Source organism: Anomalospiza imberbis, unplaced genomic scaffold, assembly GCF_031753505.1.
Source record: "Anomalospiza imberbis isolate Cuckoo-Finch-1a 21T00152 unplaced genomic scaffold, ASM3175350v1 scaffold_79, whole genome shotgun sequence".
In the NCBI taxonomy this organism is placed as follows: domain Eukaryota; kingdom Metazoa; phylum Chordata; class Aves; order Passeriformes; family Viduidae; genus Anomalospiza; species Anomalospiza imberbis.
The window spans coordinates 100,007-118,204 of NW_027100406.1; the positions used below are offsets into that span (position 1 = coordinate 100,007).

At 59.1% G+C, this 18,198-nt stretch overlaps 1 protein-coding gene across 1 annotated transcript; it reads left to right on the forward strand.

Moving 5' to 3' along the window:
* Positions 1-365: 365 nt before the first annotated feature.
* Positions 366-14,127, forward strand: LOC137467784 (serine/threonine-protein kinase pim-1-like; the record flags this gene model as incomplete). Its single annotated transcript, XM_068179211.1, has 5 exons — positions 366-952; positions 1,594-1,808; positions 13,291-13,362; positions 13,534-13,584; positions 13,789-14,127. Coding segments are annotated over exons 1-5 (933 nt in total), but the record flags the coding sequence as incomplete, so codon positions are not given.
* Positions 14,128-18,198: the final 4,071 nt, after the last annotated feature.

Consider the following 18,198-nt stretch of genomic DNA (forward strand, 5'->3'; position numbering starts at 1 on the left):
GGCGCTCGGGGAGCGCTCGGGGGCCGCTCCTGGCCCCGGGCCGAGCGCTGACAGCCCCGTCCCGCCCGCAGGGAAGGCGCAGGAGGAGGCCCTGCAGGAGCGGTACCGGCTGGGTTCGCTGCTGGGCAGCGGCGGCTTCGGCAGCGTCTTCGCAGCCACGCGGCTCTCGGACGGCGCCCCGGTGAGCGGCGGGGCCGGCGGCGGGCGCAGGAGGAGGGGGCGGAGGTGGAGGAGGAGGAGGAGGAGGTGGAGGAGGAGGAGGAGGTGGAGGAGGAGGAGGGGGATGGGGCTGCGCAGGGCAGGCGGGCGAGCTCAACTCGCTGCTCTCCCTTGCTCGCAGGTGGCCATCAAAAGGGTGCCACGGAACCGCGTCCGGCACTGGGGCGAGCTGGTGAGTGAGCGGGGCCAGCGGCAGAAGCTGGGCAGGGATGAGCCGAGGCCCGGCAGGGTGGAAGCCACCAGGACACCTCGAGGGAGAGCGGGCGTAGGGCCAGCGCAGGGCGCAGAGCATCCCGGGCTGGGTGAGGGGTTCCCGACCCCCGGCACGGCATCAGCCCCACTGATGGCATCGCGCTCCTCCCGCAGCCCGACGGCACCAGCGCACCCCTGGAGGTCGTGCTGCTGGACAAGGTCTCCACTGGCTTTCCCGGTGTCGTCCAGCTGCTGGAATGGCTTGAGCTCCCCAACGACATCGTGATGGTGCTGGAACGCCCAGAGCACTCTCAGGACCTGCACCATTTCATTCGGGAACGGGTGGTCCTGTCCGAGGAGTTGGCGCGGGATCTGTTCCGCCAGGTGCTGGAGGCCGTGCGGCACTGCACCAGCTGCGGGGTCCTGCACAGGGACATCAAGCCCAAGAACATCCTGGTTGACCTGGCCACCGGGCAGGCCAAATTGATTGACTTTGGCTGTGGCACCTACCTGCAGGACACAGCCTACACTCGCTTTGCAGGTGAGCCCACACAGGGGTGTGCTCTCAATCCCGTCATCTCATGGCCCAACACCTCACAGCCCAAGCTGGGTGTGGCAGCGGGGATTCTCCCTTTTGCTGCCCTTCATGGCACTGAGATTTCAGCTGAGCTGCTTTTGAGCAGGGCTGGGTGGGGAGCCAGCTTCCAGCCCTGCTGGCAGCCTTTGCCCACCACTCTGGGCAGGACTGAGGCTAGGGCTGGGCAGCCAGCCCAACAAAAACACCCCTGGGTGGGGTAGCAGAGAGGGGTGGCCAGAACCTGTGTCCCAGCCGGTTTGGGGTGCAGGTGAGAAAGGGCTTGGACTGCTCCACTCACCTGGTTTCTTTTGGCTTCATAATGGTTTTTGGGGCAGTGCAGGCAGGGAGGATGAGGGCATGGTTTTCCCAAGCACTGAGTGGGATTTTCCTCCTCATGGTCGGGCCTTGCCAGGGCTTCCACTGCTCTCTTCCAACCCCAGTGGCTTCTTTTCCATCCCCGAGTCTGTACACAAGTCCCAGGTGCTGGCGAGAGGGCAGCGGTCACCCCGTGTGCCACTGGGGCGGCCCCCACACACCCAGGGATGCTGGAGCCAGGCTCAGGGAGCAGCAGCGTCCCCCTGATGAACCCCATCTGTATTCCATAGGAACATGGTCATACAGCCCCCCGGAATGGACCCAGTTTGGCTGGTACTACGGCAAGCCAGCTACCATCTGGTCCCTGGGCATCCTGCTGCACCAGATGGTCTGCGGGGAGCACCCTTTCAGGAGGGGCTGGAACATCAGCTGTGACCATGAGCTCTCGCTGCCAGGACGGCTCTCTCAAGGTGGATCCTCATCTCTGGCCACGGGGGCAATACCAGTGCTGGGAGACAGCAGCAGCTCGTGAGCATCCCTCTCTGGCAGCTGCTGAGGAGGTGGCACATGTCCTGCTCTCCTGCTCTCCTCCAAAACAGGGAATTGATGGGGAAGTTTAGGCCCAGCTCTGAGCACATCCAGCATGGCCTGGGCACGGGAATAGTGGGGCAAAGCCAACAGGAGCCTTCTCCAACTGACCGGTGGTTTCTGGTTTCTCTGTCCAGAGTGCCAAGATCTGATCAGGCGGTGTTTATCCATGCTGCACTCGGACAGGCCCTCATTAGAAGAGCTGTTCCGTGATCCCTGGCTGCAGGATATTGATCTGCCCTAGAAGAAGGGAGAGAGCCACAGGCACACTTTGATGCAAGGCCCTGGTAAGTTACAGCTCCACACATGCCTTGGCAATCAGAAGCAAAGGAACCCGGACATTTTGTCCTGCCTGTGTCACTGCCCAGGGGTCATCAGATGGGAACACGCAGCCCTTGTACTGGAGCTCAGCTGCTCTGCCTAGCACTGGTGGCCACCATCCGAACTGGTTTTGCTTGTCCTGGTTCCCTGACAGCTGGGGCCCTGGGCAGAACCCTGACAGCCTGGGCTCACCCCAGGGAAGGAGAAGAAGCCCCTGGAGAAGCTGTACCAGGTGGGGCTGTTGCTGCTGGGGACAGTGAGGACGACATCAAGGATGACAACCTCTTCCTCCACCTGGTCACCGGCAGCTGAGGATGATGGACTTTGATTCTGACACCTTCTCCAAAGCCAGGCTCCACAGGGAATTTGCAGGTGAGTCCACACGCAGGGGGATGCTCCCAGATTTGGGCATTGCACAGCCTGGCCGGGAACCAAAGGTTCCCCCATTGCTGGGGCGGATGCAGCTGATCCTTCAGTCAGCTGCCAGGCTGCTTTTGGCAGGGCTGGGGGGATGGGCTGGGGTGCTGATGAAATGGGAGTGGGCTCCTGGCCCTGCCAACAGCCCCAGCACCCACCGTGCCCCGGGCTGGGGCTGGGGCTGGGGCAGCCAGCCCGACACAAAGAAACCCCCATGGTGGGAGCAGAGGTGGGACTCCAGAACCTGTGCAGGGGCTGCTTTGCTTTGCAGGCAAGGAAGGGCTTGGGCTGCTCCACTGCCCCTGTTTGCTTTGGGATCACCGTTATTTTGGAGGGCAGTGAAGCGGGGAAGGGAGACAGCCTGGGCTTCCCTCACCTGTGGGTGGGTTTTTCCCTGGCCTGCAGGGGTTGGGCCTTCCTTAGCCCCTGACAGAGATATGATTTTTGACCTTTTTTCTTGTTCCCCTTTTTGTCTGTAATCTATTTTCAATAATTTGTTGTGTGTTTTTCTAGAGGAAGCGTTCCAGGTGGGGTCCAGTCTGGATGGGGAAGTGCTTGGGAGCAGCTGTGGCGTGGATGGGCCGTGCCCTGGGAGAAGGATGAGGACATCGTTTGGGACCAGCTTTTCTTCCAGCGAGGGATGGCGTGAGGTGGGTCCTGTCTGCTTGGCATGGTGGGATCAGAGCTTTGGGGAGATGGCAGCGAGCACAGGAGCATCCTGCTCTGGGCAGCTGCTGAGGGCTGGATGTGCCGTGGCCGGCTGCAGGCTGGGCACATGTCCTGCCCTCCTGCTCTGCTCCCAAAGGCAGCAGGGATGGGCAGCTCTGGGCACAGCTCTGGGCACGGCCATCATGGCCTGGGCATCGCGGGCGGCTGGGACAAGGGGACAGGAGCCTTCAGCTGACGGGCGCTTTCTGGTTTCTCTCCTTGCAGCCGGGCTCTGCGGGTGCTGAGGCTGCTCTGGGCTCTGCCAGGGCTCTGCTGGAGCTCAGCACCGGGCTGCAATCAGCCAAAGAAGAAATGGGGTGACCTGCAGCACAGACCTGCTTGAGCATTTCAGCATCACAGCTCAAGTTTGCAGAGTGTACACCTCCAAGGGCAAACATGACACCACCCAAAAATTAAACTTGTTCAATAGCTTCTGAAATGAAATCAATCTGGGATGACCCCAAATGATATTTTGCAACTTGCTCAAGCTGTAGCTCAGCCCTTCTCTGAACTGTTCTCTCCCCCACCTGCCTTTTACTTCCCAACTGCTCCCTCTTGTCCCCCAGGGAGTTCCCAGCCCATGGCAGTCTCCATCACACTGTTGCCTTCCTTGGTGCCCCTCACCATGAGGAAGGCCGAGCCCCAGGCTTGGGGACTCATCCTGTCACTGGATGAGGAGCAGCAATGTCTCAGAGGTCCAGTGGGATTTTAGTGTCATTCAGAGCTGCTTTCCAGCCCTCAGCTGTCCTCACTGCTGAGTTCCCACTCCCTTTTCCTCGTCCTTGCAGCAGGATGAGCTCTGTGAATCCCCTTGAGCCTCCCCACTCTGCCCAGCCCACGCACCCACCTCAGTTATGCTGAAGCTGCAGCTTCTCTGTCTCCTGTGGCACACCAGTCCAGTCCCCTGTGCGGGGAGCCCCAGCCCCAGAGCACAGCACTCAGCTGTGCACTCCGGGCTGGAGCAGCTCCCTCCCAGCCCCAGCCCAGGGACCCCTCCAGCCCCGGGGCTTGGGGCACCGTCAGCACCCGCTGCTCCAGCCACCGCTTCTGCTGGTCCTGACAGCAGCACCCAAAGTGGGGCTGATCCCGAGGGAGCAGCAGCAGGGCCTGGATCTGATCCCTGACTCTGGGGCAGGGCTGGACAAATGACACCCAGCAGCAGCAGCAGCACATGGAGCTGACTCTCAGCACAGCCCCTGCCACTCTTGCCTCCCGTGTGCAGCGGTGTCACAGCAGCCTGAGGCACCTGGGAGCACCCTGAGCCATGCCAGGGTCAGTGCCAGGAGCATCCCCTGGCGCTGTTTAAAACCGGCTCAGCAGGAACTGGGGATGCAAACAGGATGAACCTGAGCATCTCCCACCAGCAGATACCTCAGAGCTTACACAGTAACACGGCCGTGACTCTCCCAAACTGGATTTAGGAATGGCACACCTACTGCAGCCATTGGATCATGAGCTGCCCAGATCCCTTTGGGACTCCTGCTTTTGGTGTCTCTGCCTCCTCTCCCTGCCCCAAGGAGGCTCCTCTCTTCCTCTCCCTGCCCTGACAAGACAGTCACACAAATAAAGACATGGGATTACCAGGTGCTGAGGAGCTGTAGAAGGAGCCTTCTCTAGGTCTGGCCTGTTTCCAAAACCCGCACAGTCTCCCTCAGCAAGGAACCTCCTTGTCCACCCTCTCCAAGGGTGTCAAGCTCAGGAAGGGATTCCTGACACCCTGTCCAGCTGGGAGAGCTCCCGTGTCTCCATACCAGGGGATAAAACCAAACCCAGGAACCCTGGGGGGACTGAGATTGTGGCATGGGGACATCTGTATTTATTTCCCAGTGGCAAACAAAAATGTGGAATGGTGCCAGAGCTTGTTTTGATCTACATCAACTTTTGATAATTGTCCCTCCTCCTGACAGCGACTCCTCTGCAGCTGCACTGGGAGATCTCTGGGGCTGAGTCCACTAAGAGGAGATTTCAGTGGGGCTGAGGTGCTCGAGGGGGCCCATTTCAATGCTCTGCTGAAGTCCAAGGACATTGTGTTTCCCCGAGGAGCAACGCTCCTTTCTGGCACTCACTGCCCCGTGAGGGACATTATTCAGTTGCTGCCATTGGGTGAGTTCCAGCCACAGGGAGAGGGAGGAGGAGATGATCCCACCCATGGCTGCTGCTGGGTCCAGACTCTGGGTGAGATAAAGCCGAGACAGAGCTTCAGCATCTCCCCCAAAATCACAGAATCACAGAAGGGCTTGGCTTGGAAAAGACCTTCAAGTTCATCTCCTTCCATGCCCCCTTCCACTATCCCAGGCTGGTCAAAGCCCTGTCCAACCTGGCCTTGGACACTGCCAGGGATCCAGGGGCAGCCACAGCTTCTGTGGGCAAGCTCTGATCTCTGCCCAGGTGAGCAGGGACAAGACCCAAGGGAACGGCTGGAGCTGGGCCAGGGCAGGGCTGGGCTGGAGATCAGCAAAAGCTTCTTCCCCCAGAGGGGGCTCAGGCACTGCCCAGACTCCACAAGGAATGGGCATAGCCCAGAGGCTGTTGGAGTTCCAGGAGCCATTGGACCCCGCTCCCGGGGCTGCACAGGCTGCGATTGTTGGGGCGTCTGTGCAGGGCTGGGGGCTGGACTTGATGATCCCAATGGGTCCCTCCCAGCTCAGCCCCTTCTTAAATTCTCACCCTTTGGATCAGCCTTTGTGTCCCTTCGAGGCGCTGGCAGAGCTGCTGGGGACAGGGCAGGAGCGGGGCAGCCCCAGCGTTCCCCTGTCTGTGACACCCAGAAGTGACAGCCCCAGCGCTCCCCTGTCTGTGACACCCCAGAGTGACAGCCCCAGCGCTCCCCTGCCTGTGACACCCCAGCGGTGACAGCCCCAGCGTCCCCTGCCTGTGACACCCCAGCGGTGACAGCCCCAGCGTTCCCCTGTCTGTGATACCCCAGAGTGACAGCCCCAGTGTTCCCCTGTCTGTGACACCCCAGGGTGACAGCCCCAGCGTTCCCTTGTCTGTGGCACCCCAGTGGTGACAGCCCCAGCGTTCCCTCCCTGGAGTCGCTCCAAGGGAAGCGTCCAGAGCCGCGTCCAGTCAATGGAACTGTCCGGCCACTGACCAGCCCAGCCTGGGCTGATGTGGATTGCTCTGCAGACAGCTCGGGGAAGGTGTAAGAGGCCGTCTGAAGCCCCCACATTTGCCTACCGGTTGCCACAAGCAAAAACCCCTTCCCCCATTACAGTACCGGCTTGGAGAGAGCGGCAGTGCAGGTGCAGTTGCTGTACCGTTACGTTAGCTGTTCTGAACAAGGCCTGGCAAGGAGTTGGCAAGGAATTGGCAAGGACTTGGCATGAAGCCACCAAGGAACGGCCTACTGCATATTTGCCCACTCTCCTCCTGAATCTGAATGAACTTTTAGGGTGACCCTAATCATCTCTCACTGAAGACCTCTCATCTGCCCCGTGACCACTGTGACAGACGGACGGAGATGGAAAACCCTCCTCCCAAGGACTGAGACTGAGACCCCTCCCACAGGGAGAGGGGAAACCACTAATGACACGACCTGTTCTTCTTCAGTAATTCCAACGGACTTATTCTTCATTGTGTTCGTCCTGCCTTGGTGGTTTCAGTGGACTCACCTGTTCCCCCACAGCAATCACAAGAGACTCTCATTGTCCAGCATGTTCCCCCCTCTTTCCTCTGTGGACTATAACTGTGAGGATCTCGCCTGTGTTGGTAGCTATTCCTATCCCCCTCTTTTCTCTCTCTCTCTCTCTCTATCCTTTTATCTCCTTTCTGATCCCCACTATCGCATTTACTGTTTTGGCCCTTAATAAAGGCGCATTTGTTGTGATTAACTGATAGTCTCTTGCTGTTTGCCGTTTTGCACTTTTGGGATTGGTGAAAAGAACCATCACGACACCCCGCACAAGCAGATCGTGACAGATGGCCAGGGTGTCAGACCCAGCCAGCAGGAGTTTAGGAGGGCTAGGTCGTGTTTGACCAACCTGGTCTCCTTTCATGACCAGGTGACCCTCCTGGTGGATGCAGGACAGGCTGTGGATGTGTCTGTTTGGACTCCAGCAAGGCCTTTGGCACTGTCCCCCACAGCACACTCCTGGAAAAGCTGCAGCCCACGGCTGGGCCAGGAGCACTCTGTGCTGGGTTCAGAACTGGCTGGATGGCCGGCCCAGAGAGTGGTGGTGAGCAGTGCTGCATCCAGCTGGGGACAGTCACCAGTGGTGTCCCTCAGGGCTCTGTGCTGGGCCAGCTCTGTTCAATATTTTTATTGACCACATGGATGAGGGCATTGAGGTTTTCATTGGTAAATCTGCAGATGACACTAAGCTGGGAGCACGTGTCCATCTGTTGGAAGGCAGGAGGGCTCTGCAGGGACACCTGGAACAGTTGGATGGATGGGTAGAATCCAATAGGATGAAGTTTAATAAATCCAAGTGCCCAGTCCTGCATTTTGGCCACAATAACCCCCTGCACTGCTCTAGGCTGGGGTCGGCGTGGCTGGACAGTGCCCAGGCAGAAAGGGACCTGGGGCCACTGGTCGACAGCAGGCTGAACACGAGCCAGCAGTGTGCCCTGGTGGCCAAGAAGGCCAATGGCTCCTGGCCTGGATCAGGAATGGTGTGGCCAGCAGGAGCAGAGAGGTCATTCTTCCCCTGTACTTGGCACTGCTGTGCTTGGCATTCCTCCCCTGTACTGGCACCCTACCTCGAGTGCCGTGTCCAGTTCTGGGCTCCCCAATTTGGGAAGGACATGGAGGGGCTGGAGCGTGTCCAAAGAAGGACAACAAGGCTGGTGAGGGGTCTGGAACACAAGTCCTGTGAGGAATGCCTGAGGGAGCTGGGGTTGTTTAGCTTGGAGAAGACTCAGAGGTGACCTTATCACTCTCTACACTCTCTGAAAGGTGGTTGCAGTCAGGTGGGGGTCGGTCTCTTTCTCCTCACAGCAACTGACTGAACAAGAGGACACAGTCTTAAGCTGCACCAAGGGAAATTTAGGTCAGCTATTAGGAAAAAAGTTTTTTTATGGAAAGGGTGATAAATTACTGGACTTGTTTGTCCAGGGAGGTGGTGGAGTCACCATCATGGGATGTGTTTAAAAAAAGACTGGATGTGGCACTCGGTGCCATGGTTTAGCTGAGGTGGTGTTAGGGCATGGGTTGGACTTGATGACCTTAAAGGTCTCTTCCAACCCAGCAATTCTGTGATTCTGTCATTGTGTGACATCACAGACCAGGTTGTGGCATCATATAGTTGGCTGTGACATCTCTGGTTTATTATGCGACATCACAGAGCAGGCTGTGACATCAGAGCATGCCTGTATGACATCACAGAGCAGAGCAAGCTGTGAGGTCAAAGAGTGTGCTGTGACATTATAGAGTGGCTGTGTTCCATCACTGAAGGTGTTGTGACATCACACAGTGGGTCTGTGTGACCACAGAGGTGCTGTGTGACATGTTAAGTGAGTTCTGCCATCACAGAGCAGGCTGTGACATCACAGAGCAGGCTGTGACATCACAGAGGAGGTTGTGATGTCACAAAGTTGGCTGTGACATTACAGGCTGGCTGTGTGACATCACAGAATGGGCTGTGAGGCCACAGAGAAGACTCTGCCATCATAGAAAAGGGCTCTGTGACATCACAGAGCAGCGGTGTGATGCCACAGAGAAGGCTGAGACAATAGAGAGTGGGTTGTGACATCACAGAGCTGACTGTGAAATCACAGGGCAGGCTGTGACATCACAGCGAGGCTGCATAACATCACAAAGGTAGCTGTGCCATCATAGAGCTGGCTGTGACATCACAGGGTGGCTGTGACATCACAGCCTGGGCTGTGACATCACAGGGCAGATGTTGTGACATCACAGAGCACACTGGGACCTCAAAGAGCAGGCTGTGACATCACAGGGCACCTGTATGAAATCACAGGTGGCCTGTTACATCTCCGAGTGGGCTGTGTGACATTACAGGGCAGCTGTGTGACATCACAGGGGCTGTGTGACATCAGAGGTGGCTGTGTGACATCACAGGAGGTTGTATGACACCACAGGGGCTGTGTGGCATGGGGTTCCAGGGCAGGGCAAGGCTGGACCTGCCCCTTCCTCCCCCACACACAAAAAGTTTCCAGCCCACAATCTCCTCCAGTCTGTCACAACAGGCAGTGTGGGAGGTGAAATCCCAGCTGTGGCCATGGGCACCTGCAGGAAGAAGGACAGCTCTTTTCCAGAGGAATGAAAGCCCCAGTTCTCGGTTTATTTCTGATTTAATTGCCTGGAATTTATTTGGTTTTGTTGTTGCTTTGTTTCCTTTTTTGTGCCTGAAGTGTCCAGTCAGGAGCAGAGTGACGCTTGCCAAGGAACTTTGTGGTGCTGTTGCTCAATATTAAATCTGGTTTTTGCTGCTCCCTTGCTGGGGATTTTTTCAGCGCTCTCAAGCCCTTGTTGGCAACAGGGTGAAGGAGCCCTGGGCCAGGCTCTGGCCCTGAGGGACACGGGGACGCTGCCGGGGGGTCCCTGTCCCCTGTCCCGCCCCCCATGGCCCTGTGTCAGGCTCGGGGGTCGATCTCGTGGAACATCCTCTGGGGGAGGCTGCGGCGCCGGGGGCGGGGGTAACCGGGGGGACAGGGGACCCCGCTGTGCACGAGCAGCGTTGGACTTCTCTGGGGGAAATGGGAGGGGGGGCTGGGGCAGAGTCACCTCCCCAGTGACCTCACACAGCCCCTGTGATGTCACACAGCCCCTGTGGTGTCACAACCCACTCCTGGATGCCACATAGCTCCCTTGTGATGTCATAGGCCCAACTCTGCGATGTCACTCTGTGATGTCACAAAGCTGTGCTGTTACAGAAGATTCTGTGATGTCAGAAATTCACCCTGTACTATGACGTCACAAAGTCATCCAGTGACATCACAGTCTGTTCCATGATGTCATAGCCTGCTCTATGATGTCACACAGCCAACTCGGTGATGTCACAACCCACACTCTGATGTCACAGAGCCACTCTCTACATGACGGCAGAGTCTGCCCTATGGCCTCACACTATGATGTCACACCCTGCTGTGTGATGTCACAAGCCCCTCAGTGATGTCACAAAACCCTCCCTGTGATGTCATACTGCCACTCTGTAATGTCACAGCACACACTTTGACCTCACTGCCCGCTCTATGATGTCATACAGCCATGCCATGATGTCACAGCCTGCTCTCTGATGTCACACTGTCCCCTCTATCATGCCATAGCTGCTTGATGACCTCACACAACACGCTCTGTGATGTCATAGCCCAGTCTGTGACCTCACACAACCCACGCTGTGCTGTCACACAGCCCCTCTCTGACATCACAGCTGCTCTGTGCCTCCGTGACACAGCCACAGAGGCGCTGCTGTGACACAGCCCCCTCTGGGACACCCCACAGCCCCTGCCAGTGCTGAGCCCCTGTGAGCTCTGTCTGCGCCCTGCTCGTGTCCCTGCGATGCCCTGGCAGTGCCCCAGCCCTGCTGGGCTGTGCACAGGAGCTGCTCCTGGCCACAGCTGTCTCTCTGCAGCGCTGCCCTTGCCAGGAGCTGCCTCTGGGCCAGGAGCCTGGCCCAGCTCAGCAGCACAGACACAGCACCAGGACGTTAATGACCCTCTGGGGCTTTGGTGCTCTTTGCATCGGACCCAGACCTCAGAGTGTGCTCAAAGAACTTCTCAAGAACTCAAAGTCAGATTCAAAGCCCAGACTTTCTTTAACTTTTAATGGGTCCCACTGAGGGACACAATTCATGTGAAAGTGTCCCTGGGTTCCAGTTAGAGCAGAACACTGGAGGCAGTGATGACAGCTGGGGACAAACAAGGCAAAGGTGTCTCTGGTGCTGAGCAAACCTGGATATCACCATGGTGTCCTTGGACCTGCATTGTCACACTGACCCACGGTTCCATGAGGTTCCCCAGTGTCACCATGGTCACTGTCAGAGGCTGGATGAGATCAGTGTCCCGAGACACCTTGGGTTGAGCTGTCAATCAGTCCCACAGCTGGGACAGCACTAACCCGGCTCTGAACGCCCGAGCAATCACAAGACCCAGCTGGGGGGAGGCCCACGAAGGCCCAGGGGCTTAAAACCAAGGAGCACAAGGTCAGCCCCTGCTATGGACTCTGCCTTCTTCTAGGGTTTGTGTCTCACCCACACTGGAACCCCAGGAGCTGGGAGCCACACGTGTGTCTTTCTGTGGAGCTTCTGTCTTTCTGTCTCTCTGTCTCTTTCCTCTCCTTCTAATGCTCTTTCTATGGAACATTTTTGGGTCCCTGAACAACTGAAGTGTTTAAGGCTGAGAGGTCCAGCTTGTTCTGGTGCTTTCCATGAACTGATTGAACTCTTGATTTATGAACCAATGCACTAGATGTGGAATCCTCTACACTGAACTCAGAAACAAACGCCCTCTGTCAGAGCATTTTCATCTTCTAGATCACTTCCAAGATGCCCATGGCGATGTTGCAATGATTATCACACAGCTCTCCATTTCTGGATGCAGGCTCTGCAGATTCTTTCTCTGCATTCAGTCAGGCTTGCATTCCCTGACAATTCCTGGTAGCCCGTCATGGTTTCTTAGGGCAGAACAGTAACAATGAAAACCTTACCAATGGCACAACTGCCCAGCCCACAAGGAAAAGAAAGAACAAGCTGTCAAGTTCTTCAAACATTTGTCCTCCTGTGCTGCAAGAGTTGAGCTGCACACAAGGTGTGGAAAGCCTAGAGAAGCTGCAGCTGGTGGCACATCTTGTGACAGAAGCTGCACCTCGTTCTCCAGGAAAGGTTCTTGGAAAGAGCAAACAGGAGTGTGGAGAAGATTCTGGGAAAACTGAAACAGCTTTTAGGAAAAGAAATGAAAATGGAAAGAAACAATCCAAGATGTTTTTCTCTGTTTATTTTTATGCTCCCCTTTTCCATGTTGCACTGCTTCTCCATCCCCTTAATCCAAATAGATCTCAGCTCTAAGATCCATGACATGGCAAGTTTTAGACACTGTAAAATACCATGAGCTACACACAGTTTTTGCCTTCCCCTGGTTTACTTGGAAAGCAGTGATGGAGACTAAGTGCAGCCCTTGGTTCAGGTACAAATTCAGCATTCAGGGAATGTGCTCCCCTAGGGTTTGATCCTCAGCGGGGACAATGCACAGCAGCGCTCAAGGGGATTCCTGTTCCGCTGTGCAGGAGTCCAGTCTCTGAGTCTGGGCTGAACAGGGCAAAGTTCCCGTGTTTGGACAGGCTCAGGGGCTGCCCCTGGGGAGCGGGGGGCTGGGCGCGGGGGCGAGCGGGCAACGGAAAAATGGACACGGGGACAAACGGCCCCGGAGCTTCATTTGCAGCGGCAGCAGCAGCAGCAGCGGCAGCGGCAGCGGCTGCAGCAGCGAAAGCAGACAAAGCAGTGATTTTGTCGCATTCCTCTTGATTCTCCTCTCCCTTTCCCGCTGTCCCCTCCTCTCCCAATCTGTCTCTCCCCATTCCCGGCCGGGCCATGTCCTCAGCCCGCCCCCAGCCCCGGGCGGGTCTGCCCTGGCCCCGTCCCCGTCCCCGGCCGTCCCGCCGGGGTCTCGTCTCCGCCCGGCTCTGGTCGTGCTGGCGGTGGCGCTGCTGGGCGGGTATCAGTGCCTGGGGCTGGGGCGGCACCGCCGCCCTCTGGCTCCGCCTGGCCCGAGCCCGGCCCCGGCCCCGACGTGGGCTCCAGTCCCGGCCCCGGCCCCGGCTCCTCCCGGGCCCCGCGGAGGACACACGCGGCGCGGCCGCTCCCGCCGCCCCCGCTGCGGCTTCCCCGGCCCGAGCTCCGCCGCTGTCCCGTTCCAGGGACAGAACGCCTGGGGAGGGCCGGCCCGGGGCGCTCGGGGGGCGCTCGGGGGCCGCTCCTGGCCCCGGGCCGAGCGCTGACGGCCCCGTCCCGCCCGCAGGGAAGGCGCAGGAGGAGGCCCTGCAGGAGCGGTACCGGCTGGGTTCGCTGCTGGGCAGCGGCGGCTTCAGCAGCGTCTTCGCAGCCACGCGGCTCTCGGACGGCGCCCCGGTGAGCGGCGGGGCCGGCGGCGGGCGTAGGAGAAGGGGGCGGAGGAGGAGGAGGAGGAGGAGGAGGAGGAGGAGGGGGAAGGAGGAGGAGGTGGAGGGGGCGGAGGAGGAGGGGGATGGGGCCCGGCGGGGCGGGCGGCGCGCTCAACCCACTGCTCTCTCTTGCTCGCAGGTGGCCATCAAAAGGGTGCCACGGAACCGCGTCCGGCACTGGGGCGAGCTGGTGAGTGAGCGGGGCCAGCAGCAGAAGCCGGGCCGTGCCGGGTGGCGAGGAGCCGGGGCCCGGCAGGGTGGGAGCCGCCGGGAGCCCTGCAGGGAGAGCGGGCATGGGCTGAGCGGGGCATGCAGAGCATCCCGGGCTGGCTGAGGGGTTCCCCTACCCTGGCACGGCCTCAGCCCCACTGACGGCATTGCGCTCCTCCCGCAGCCCGACGGCACCAGCGCACCCCTGGAGGTCGTGCTGCTGGACAAGGTGTCCTCTGGCTGCACTGGTGTCATTCAGCTCCTGGAGTGGCTTGAGCTCCCTGACAGCGTCGTGCTGGTGCTGGAGCGTCCGGAGCGGTGCCAGGAGCTGTCGGGTTTCCTGGCGGAGCGGAGGTTCCTGCCGGAGGAGGAGGCGCGGGGGCTGTTCCGCCAGGTGCTGGAGGCTGTGCGGCACTGCACCAGCTGCGGGGTCCTGCACAGGGACATCAAGCCTGAGAACATCCTGCTCGACCTGGCCACCGGGCAGCTGAAACTGATTGACTTTGGCTGTGGCGCCTTCCTCCAAGACACAGCCTACACCCAGTTTGCAGGTGAGCTCTGCCGGGGGATGCTCCTGGGCATCTCATGGCCCAGCCGGGGTGCAGCCCCAGGGCTCCCCCTATTGCAGCCAGGATGGGATTAATGCTGGAGCCAAGCTGATTTGGGTGGGGGTGTGAGGGGGACCAGCTCCAGCCCTGCCGACAGCCTTCAGCACCCACTGTGGCCTGGGCTAAGGCTGGAGCTGGGGCAGCCAGCCTGACAAAAACCCCAGTGGGGGTAGCAGAGAGGGGCGTCTGACCCTGTGCCCTGGATGGTTTGGTGTGCAGGCGAGAAGGGCTTGGACTGCTCTGCTCCCATTGTTTGCCTTGACTGGTTAACATTTTTGGGGGGCCGTGCAGGCGGGGAGTAGAGCGGGCTTTCTCCACCACTGGATGAGTTTTGCTTTTGTGTGTCATGGCTGGGCCTTCCCAGGATTTCTGCTGCCCTCTTCCAACACCAGTGGCTTCTTTTCCAGCCCCAAGTCTGTACACATGTCCCAGGTGCTGGTGAGAGGGCAGCAGTCACCCTGTGTGCCACTGGGGCAGCCCCCACATGCCATGGGGTGCTGGGGTCAGGCTCTGGGAGCAGCAGCGTCCCCCTGATGAACTCTGTCTGTGTTCCACAGGAACCCTGTCCTACAGCCCACCAGAGTGGATCCACCACCAATGCTACCACGGCGAGGCAGCGACGATCTGGTCCCTGGGCCTCCTGCTGTACCACCTGGTCATGGGGAAGCACCCGTTCAGGAGGGGCCAGGAGATCATCTGGGGGCGGATCTTGTTCCCACGACGGCTCTCTCAAGGTGGGTCCTCATCTCTGGCCACGGGGGCAATACCAGTGCTGGGAGACAGCAGCAGCTCATGAGCATCCTGCTCTGGCAGCTGCTGAGGAGGTGGCACATGTCCTGCTCTCCTGCTCTCCTCCAAACACAGAATCCATGGGGAAGTTTAGGCCCAGCTCTGGGCACACCCAGCATGGCCTGGGCATGGGAACAGGGGGGCAACTTCTCCAACTGACTGGTGATTTCTGGTTTGTTTCCCCAGAGTGCCAGGATCTCATTAAGAGGTGTTTGTCCATGCAGCCCTTGGACAGGCCATCCTTAGAAGAGCTTTTCCGTGATCCATGGGTGCAGGGTGGTCTTCTGCCCTAGAAGATGGGAGAGATCCACGTGCACAGTTGGATCCAGGGGCCTGGCAGGTAACAGCTCCACACATGTCCTGGCAATCAGTGGCAAAGCCAACCAGACTGGTTTTGTCCTGCCTGTGTCACTGCCCAGGGGGCATCAGATGGGAACACGCAGCCCTTGTGCTGGAGCTGAGCTGCTCTGCCCAGCACTGGTGGCCACCATCTGAGCTGGTTTTGCTTGTCCTGGTTCCCTGACAGCTGGGGCCCTGGGCAGAACCCTGACAGCCTGGGCTCACCCCAGGGAAGGAGAAGAAGCCCCTGGAGAAGCTGTACCAGGTGGGGCTGCTGCTGCTGGGGACAGTGAGGACGACATCAAAAATGACAACCTCTTCTTCCACCTGGCCACCGGCAGCTGAGGATGATGGACTTTGATTCTGACACCTTCTCCAAAGCCAGGCTCCACAGGGAATTTGCAGGTGAGTCCACACGCAGGGGGATGCTCCCAGATTTGGGCATTGCACAGCCTGGCCGGGAACCAAAGGTTCCCCCATTGCTGGGGCAGATGTAGCTGATCCTTCAGTCGGCTGCCAGGCTGCTTTTGGCAGGGCTAGGGGGATGGGCTGGGGTGCTGATGAAATGGGAGTGGGCTCCTGGCCCTGCCAACAGCCCCCGCACCCACCATGCCCCGGGCTGGGGCTGGGGCTGGGGCAGCCAGCCCGACACAAAGAAACCCCCATGGTGGGAGCAGAGGTGGGACTCCAGAACCTGTGCAGGGGCTGCTGTGCTTTGCAGGCAAGGAAGGGCTTGGGCTGCTCCACTGCCCCTGTTTGCTTTGGGATCACCGTTATTTTGGGGGGCAGTGTAGGGGGGAAGGGAGACAGCCTGGGCTTCCCTCACCTGTGGGTGGGTTTTTCCCTGGCATGCAGGGGTTGGGCCTTCCTCAAGCCTCTGACAGAGATAAGATTTTGGACCTTTTTTCTTGTTCCCCTTTTTGTCTGTAAGCTATTTTCAATAATTTGTTGTGTGTTTTTCTAGAGGAAGCGTTCCAGGTGGGGTCCAGTCTGGATGGGGAAGTGCTTGGGAGCAGCTGTGGCGTGGATGGGCCGTGCCCTTGGAGAAGGATGAGGACATCGTTTGGGACCAGCTTTTCTTCCAGTGAGGGATGGCGTGAGGTGGGTCCTGTCTGCTTGGCATGGTGGGATCAGAGCTTTGGGGAGATGGCAGCGAGCACAGGAGCATCCTGCTCTGGGCAGCTGCTGAGGGCTGGATGTGCCGTGGCCGGCTGCAGGCTGGGCACATGTCCTGCCCTCCTGCTCTGCTCCCACAGGCAGCAGGGATGGGCAGCTCTGGGCACAGCTCTGGGCACGGCCAGCATGGCCTGGGCACTGCGGGTGGCTGGGACAAGGGGACAGGAGCCTTCAGCTGACGGGCGCTTTCTGGTTTCTCTCCTTGCAGCCGGGCTCTGCGGGTGCTGAGGCTGCTCTGGGCTCTGCCAGGGCTCTGCTGGAGCTCAGCACCGGGCTGCAATCAGCCAAAGAAGAAATGGGGTGACCTGCAGCACAGACCTGCTTGAGCATTTCAGCATCACAGCTCAAGTTTGCAGAGTGTACACCTCCAAGGGCAAACATGACACCACCCAAAAATTAAACTTGTTCAATAACTTCTGAAATGAAATCAATCTGGGATGACCCCAAATCACATTTTGCAGCTTGCTCAAGCTGTAGCTCAGCCCTTCTCTGAACTGTTCTCTCCCCCACCTGCCTTTTACTTCCCAACTGCTCCCTCTTGTCCCCCAGTGAGTTCCCAGCCCATGGCAGTCTCCATCACACTGTTGCCTTCCTTGGTGCCCCTCACCATGAGGAAGGCCGAGCCCCAGGCTTGGGGACTCATCCTGTCACTGGATGAGGAGCAGCAATGTCTCAGAGGTCCAGTGGGATTTTAGTGTCATTCAGAGCTGCTCTCCAGCCCTCAGCTCTCCTCACTGCTGAGTTCCCACTCCCTTTTCCTCGTCCTTGCAGAAGGATGAGCTCTGTGAATCCCCTTGAGCCTCCCCACTCTTCCCAGCCCACGCAACCACCTCAGTTAGGCTGAAGCTGCAGCTTCTCTGTCTCCTGTGGCACACCAGTCCAGTCCCCTGTGTGGGTAGCCCCAGCCCCAGAGCACAGCACTCAGCAGTGCACTCCGGGCTGGAGCAGCTCCCTGCCAGCCCCAGCCCAGGGACCCCTCCAGCCCCGGGGCTTGGGGCACCGTCAGCACCCGCTGCTCCAGCCACCGCTTCTGCTGGCCCTGACAGCAACACCCAAAGTGGGGCTGATCCCAAGGGAGCAGCAGCAGGGCCTGGATCTGATCCCTGACTCTGGGGCAGGGCTGGACAAATGACCCCCAGCAGCAGCAGCAGCACGTGGAGCTGACTTTCAGCACAGCCCCTGCCACTCTTGCCTCCCGTGTGCAGCGGTGTCACAGCAGCCTGAGGCACCTGGGAGCCCCCAGGGCCAGCACGGACTTGAGATGGCAGCCCTGGGCTCCTGGAGCTTGTGCAAGGAGCGGGGCTGGGGACTCCCTGTCCATGGGGAGCTTCCAGATGGAAAAGGCTGCTGTGCCCAGCCAGCTCCAAGGGCAGAGAAAGGAGGGTCTCGACCACGGGATCTGTGCCAGTCCCACAGTCCTGGGCAGCAGCCACCGAGCCCTGGGGGAGCAGAGGGCACAGCAAGAGGGACAAAAGCAGGCAAGGTCAGAGACTGGAGAGAGCCAGACCCGGCAGCAGGAACAGCTGCTCCATTGCACTCTTGGAGAAAGCTCTTGGCTGCTTCAAAGCGCTGAAAGGCGTGCAGGGCAGAGAGGAGGCCACACCAAACACTGCTCCTGTTTGCACAGCCTCCCCTCTCCGTGTCCCAGAAGGAATTGGATGGACTGTGCTCTTCTCTCCGAG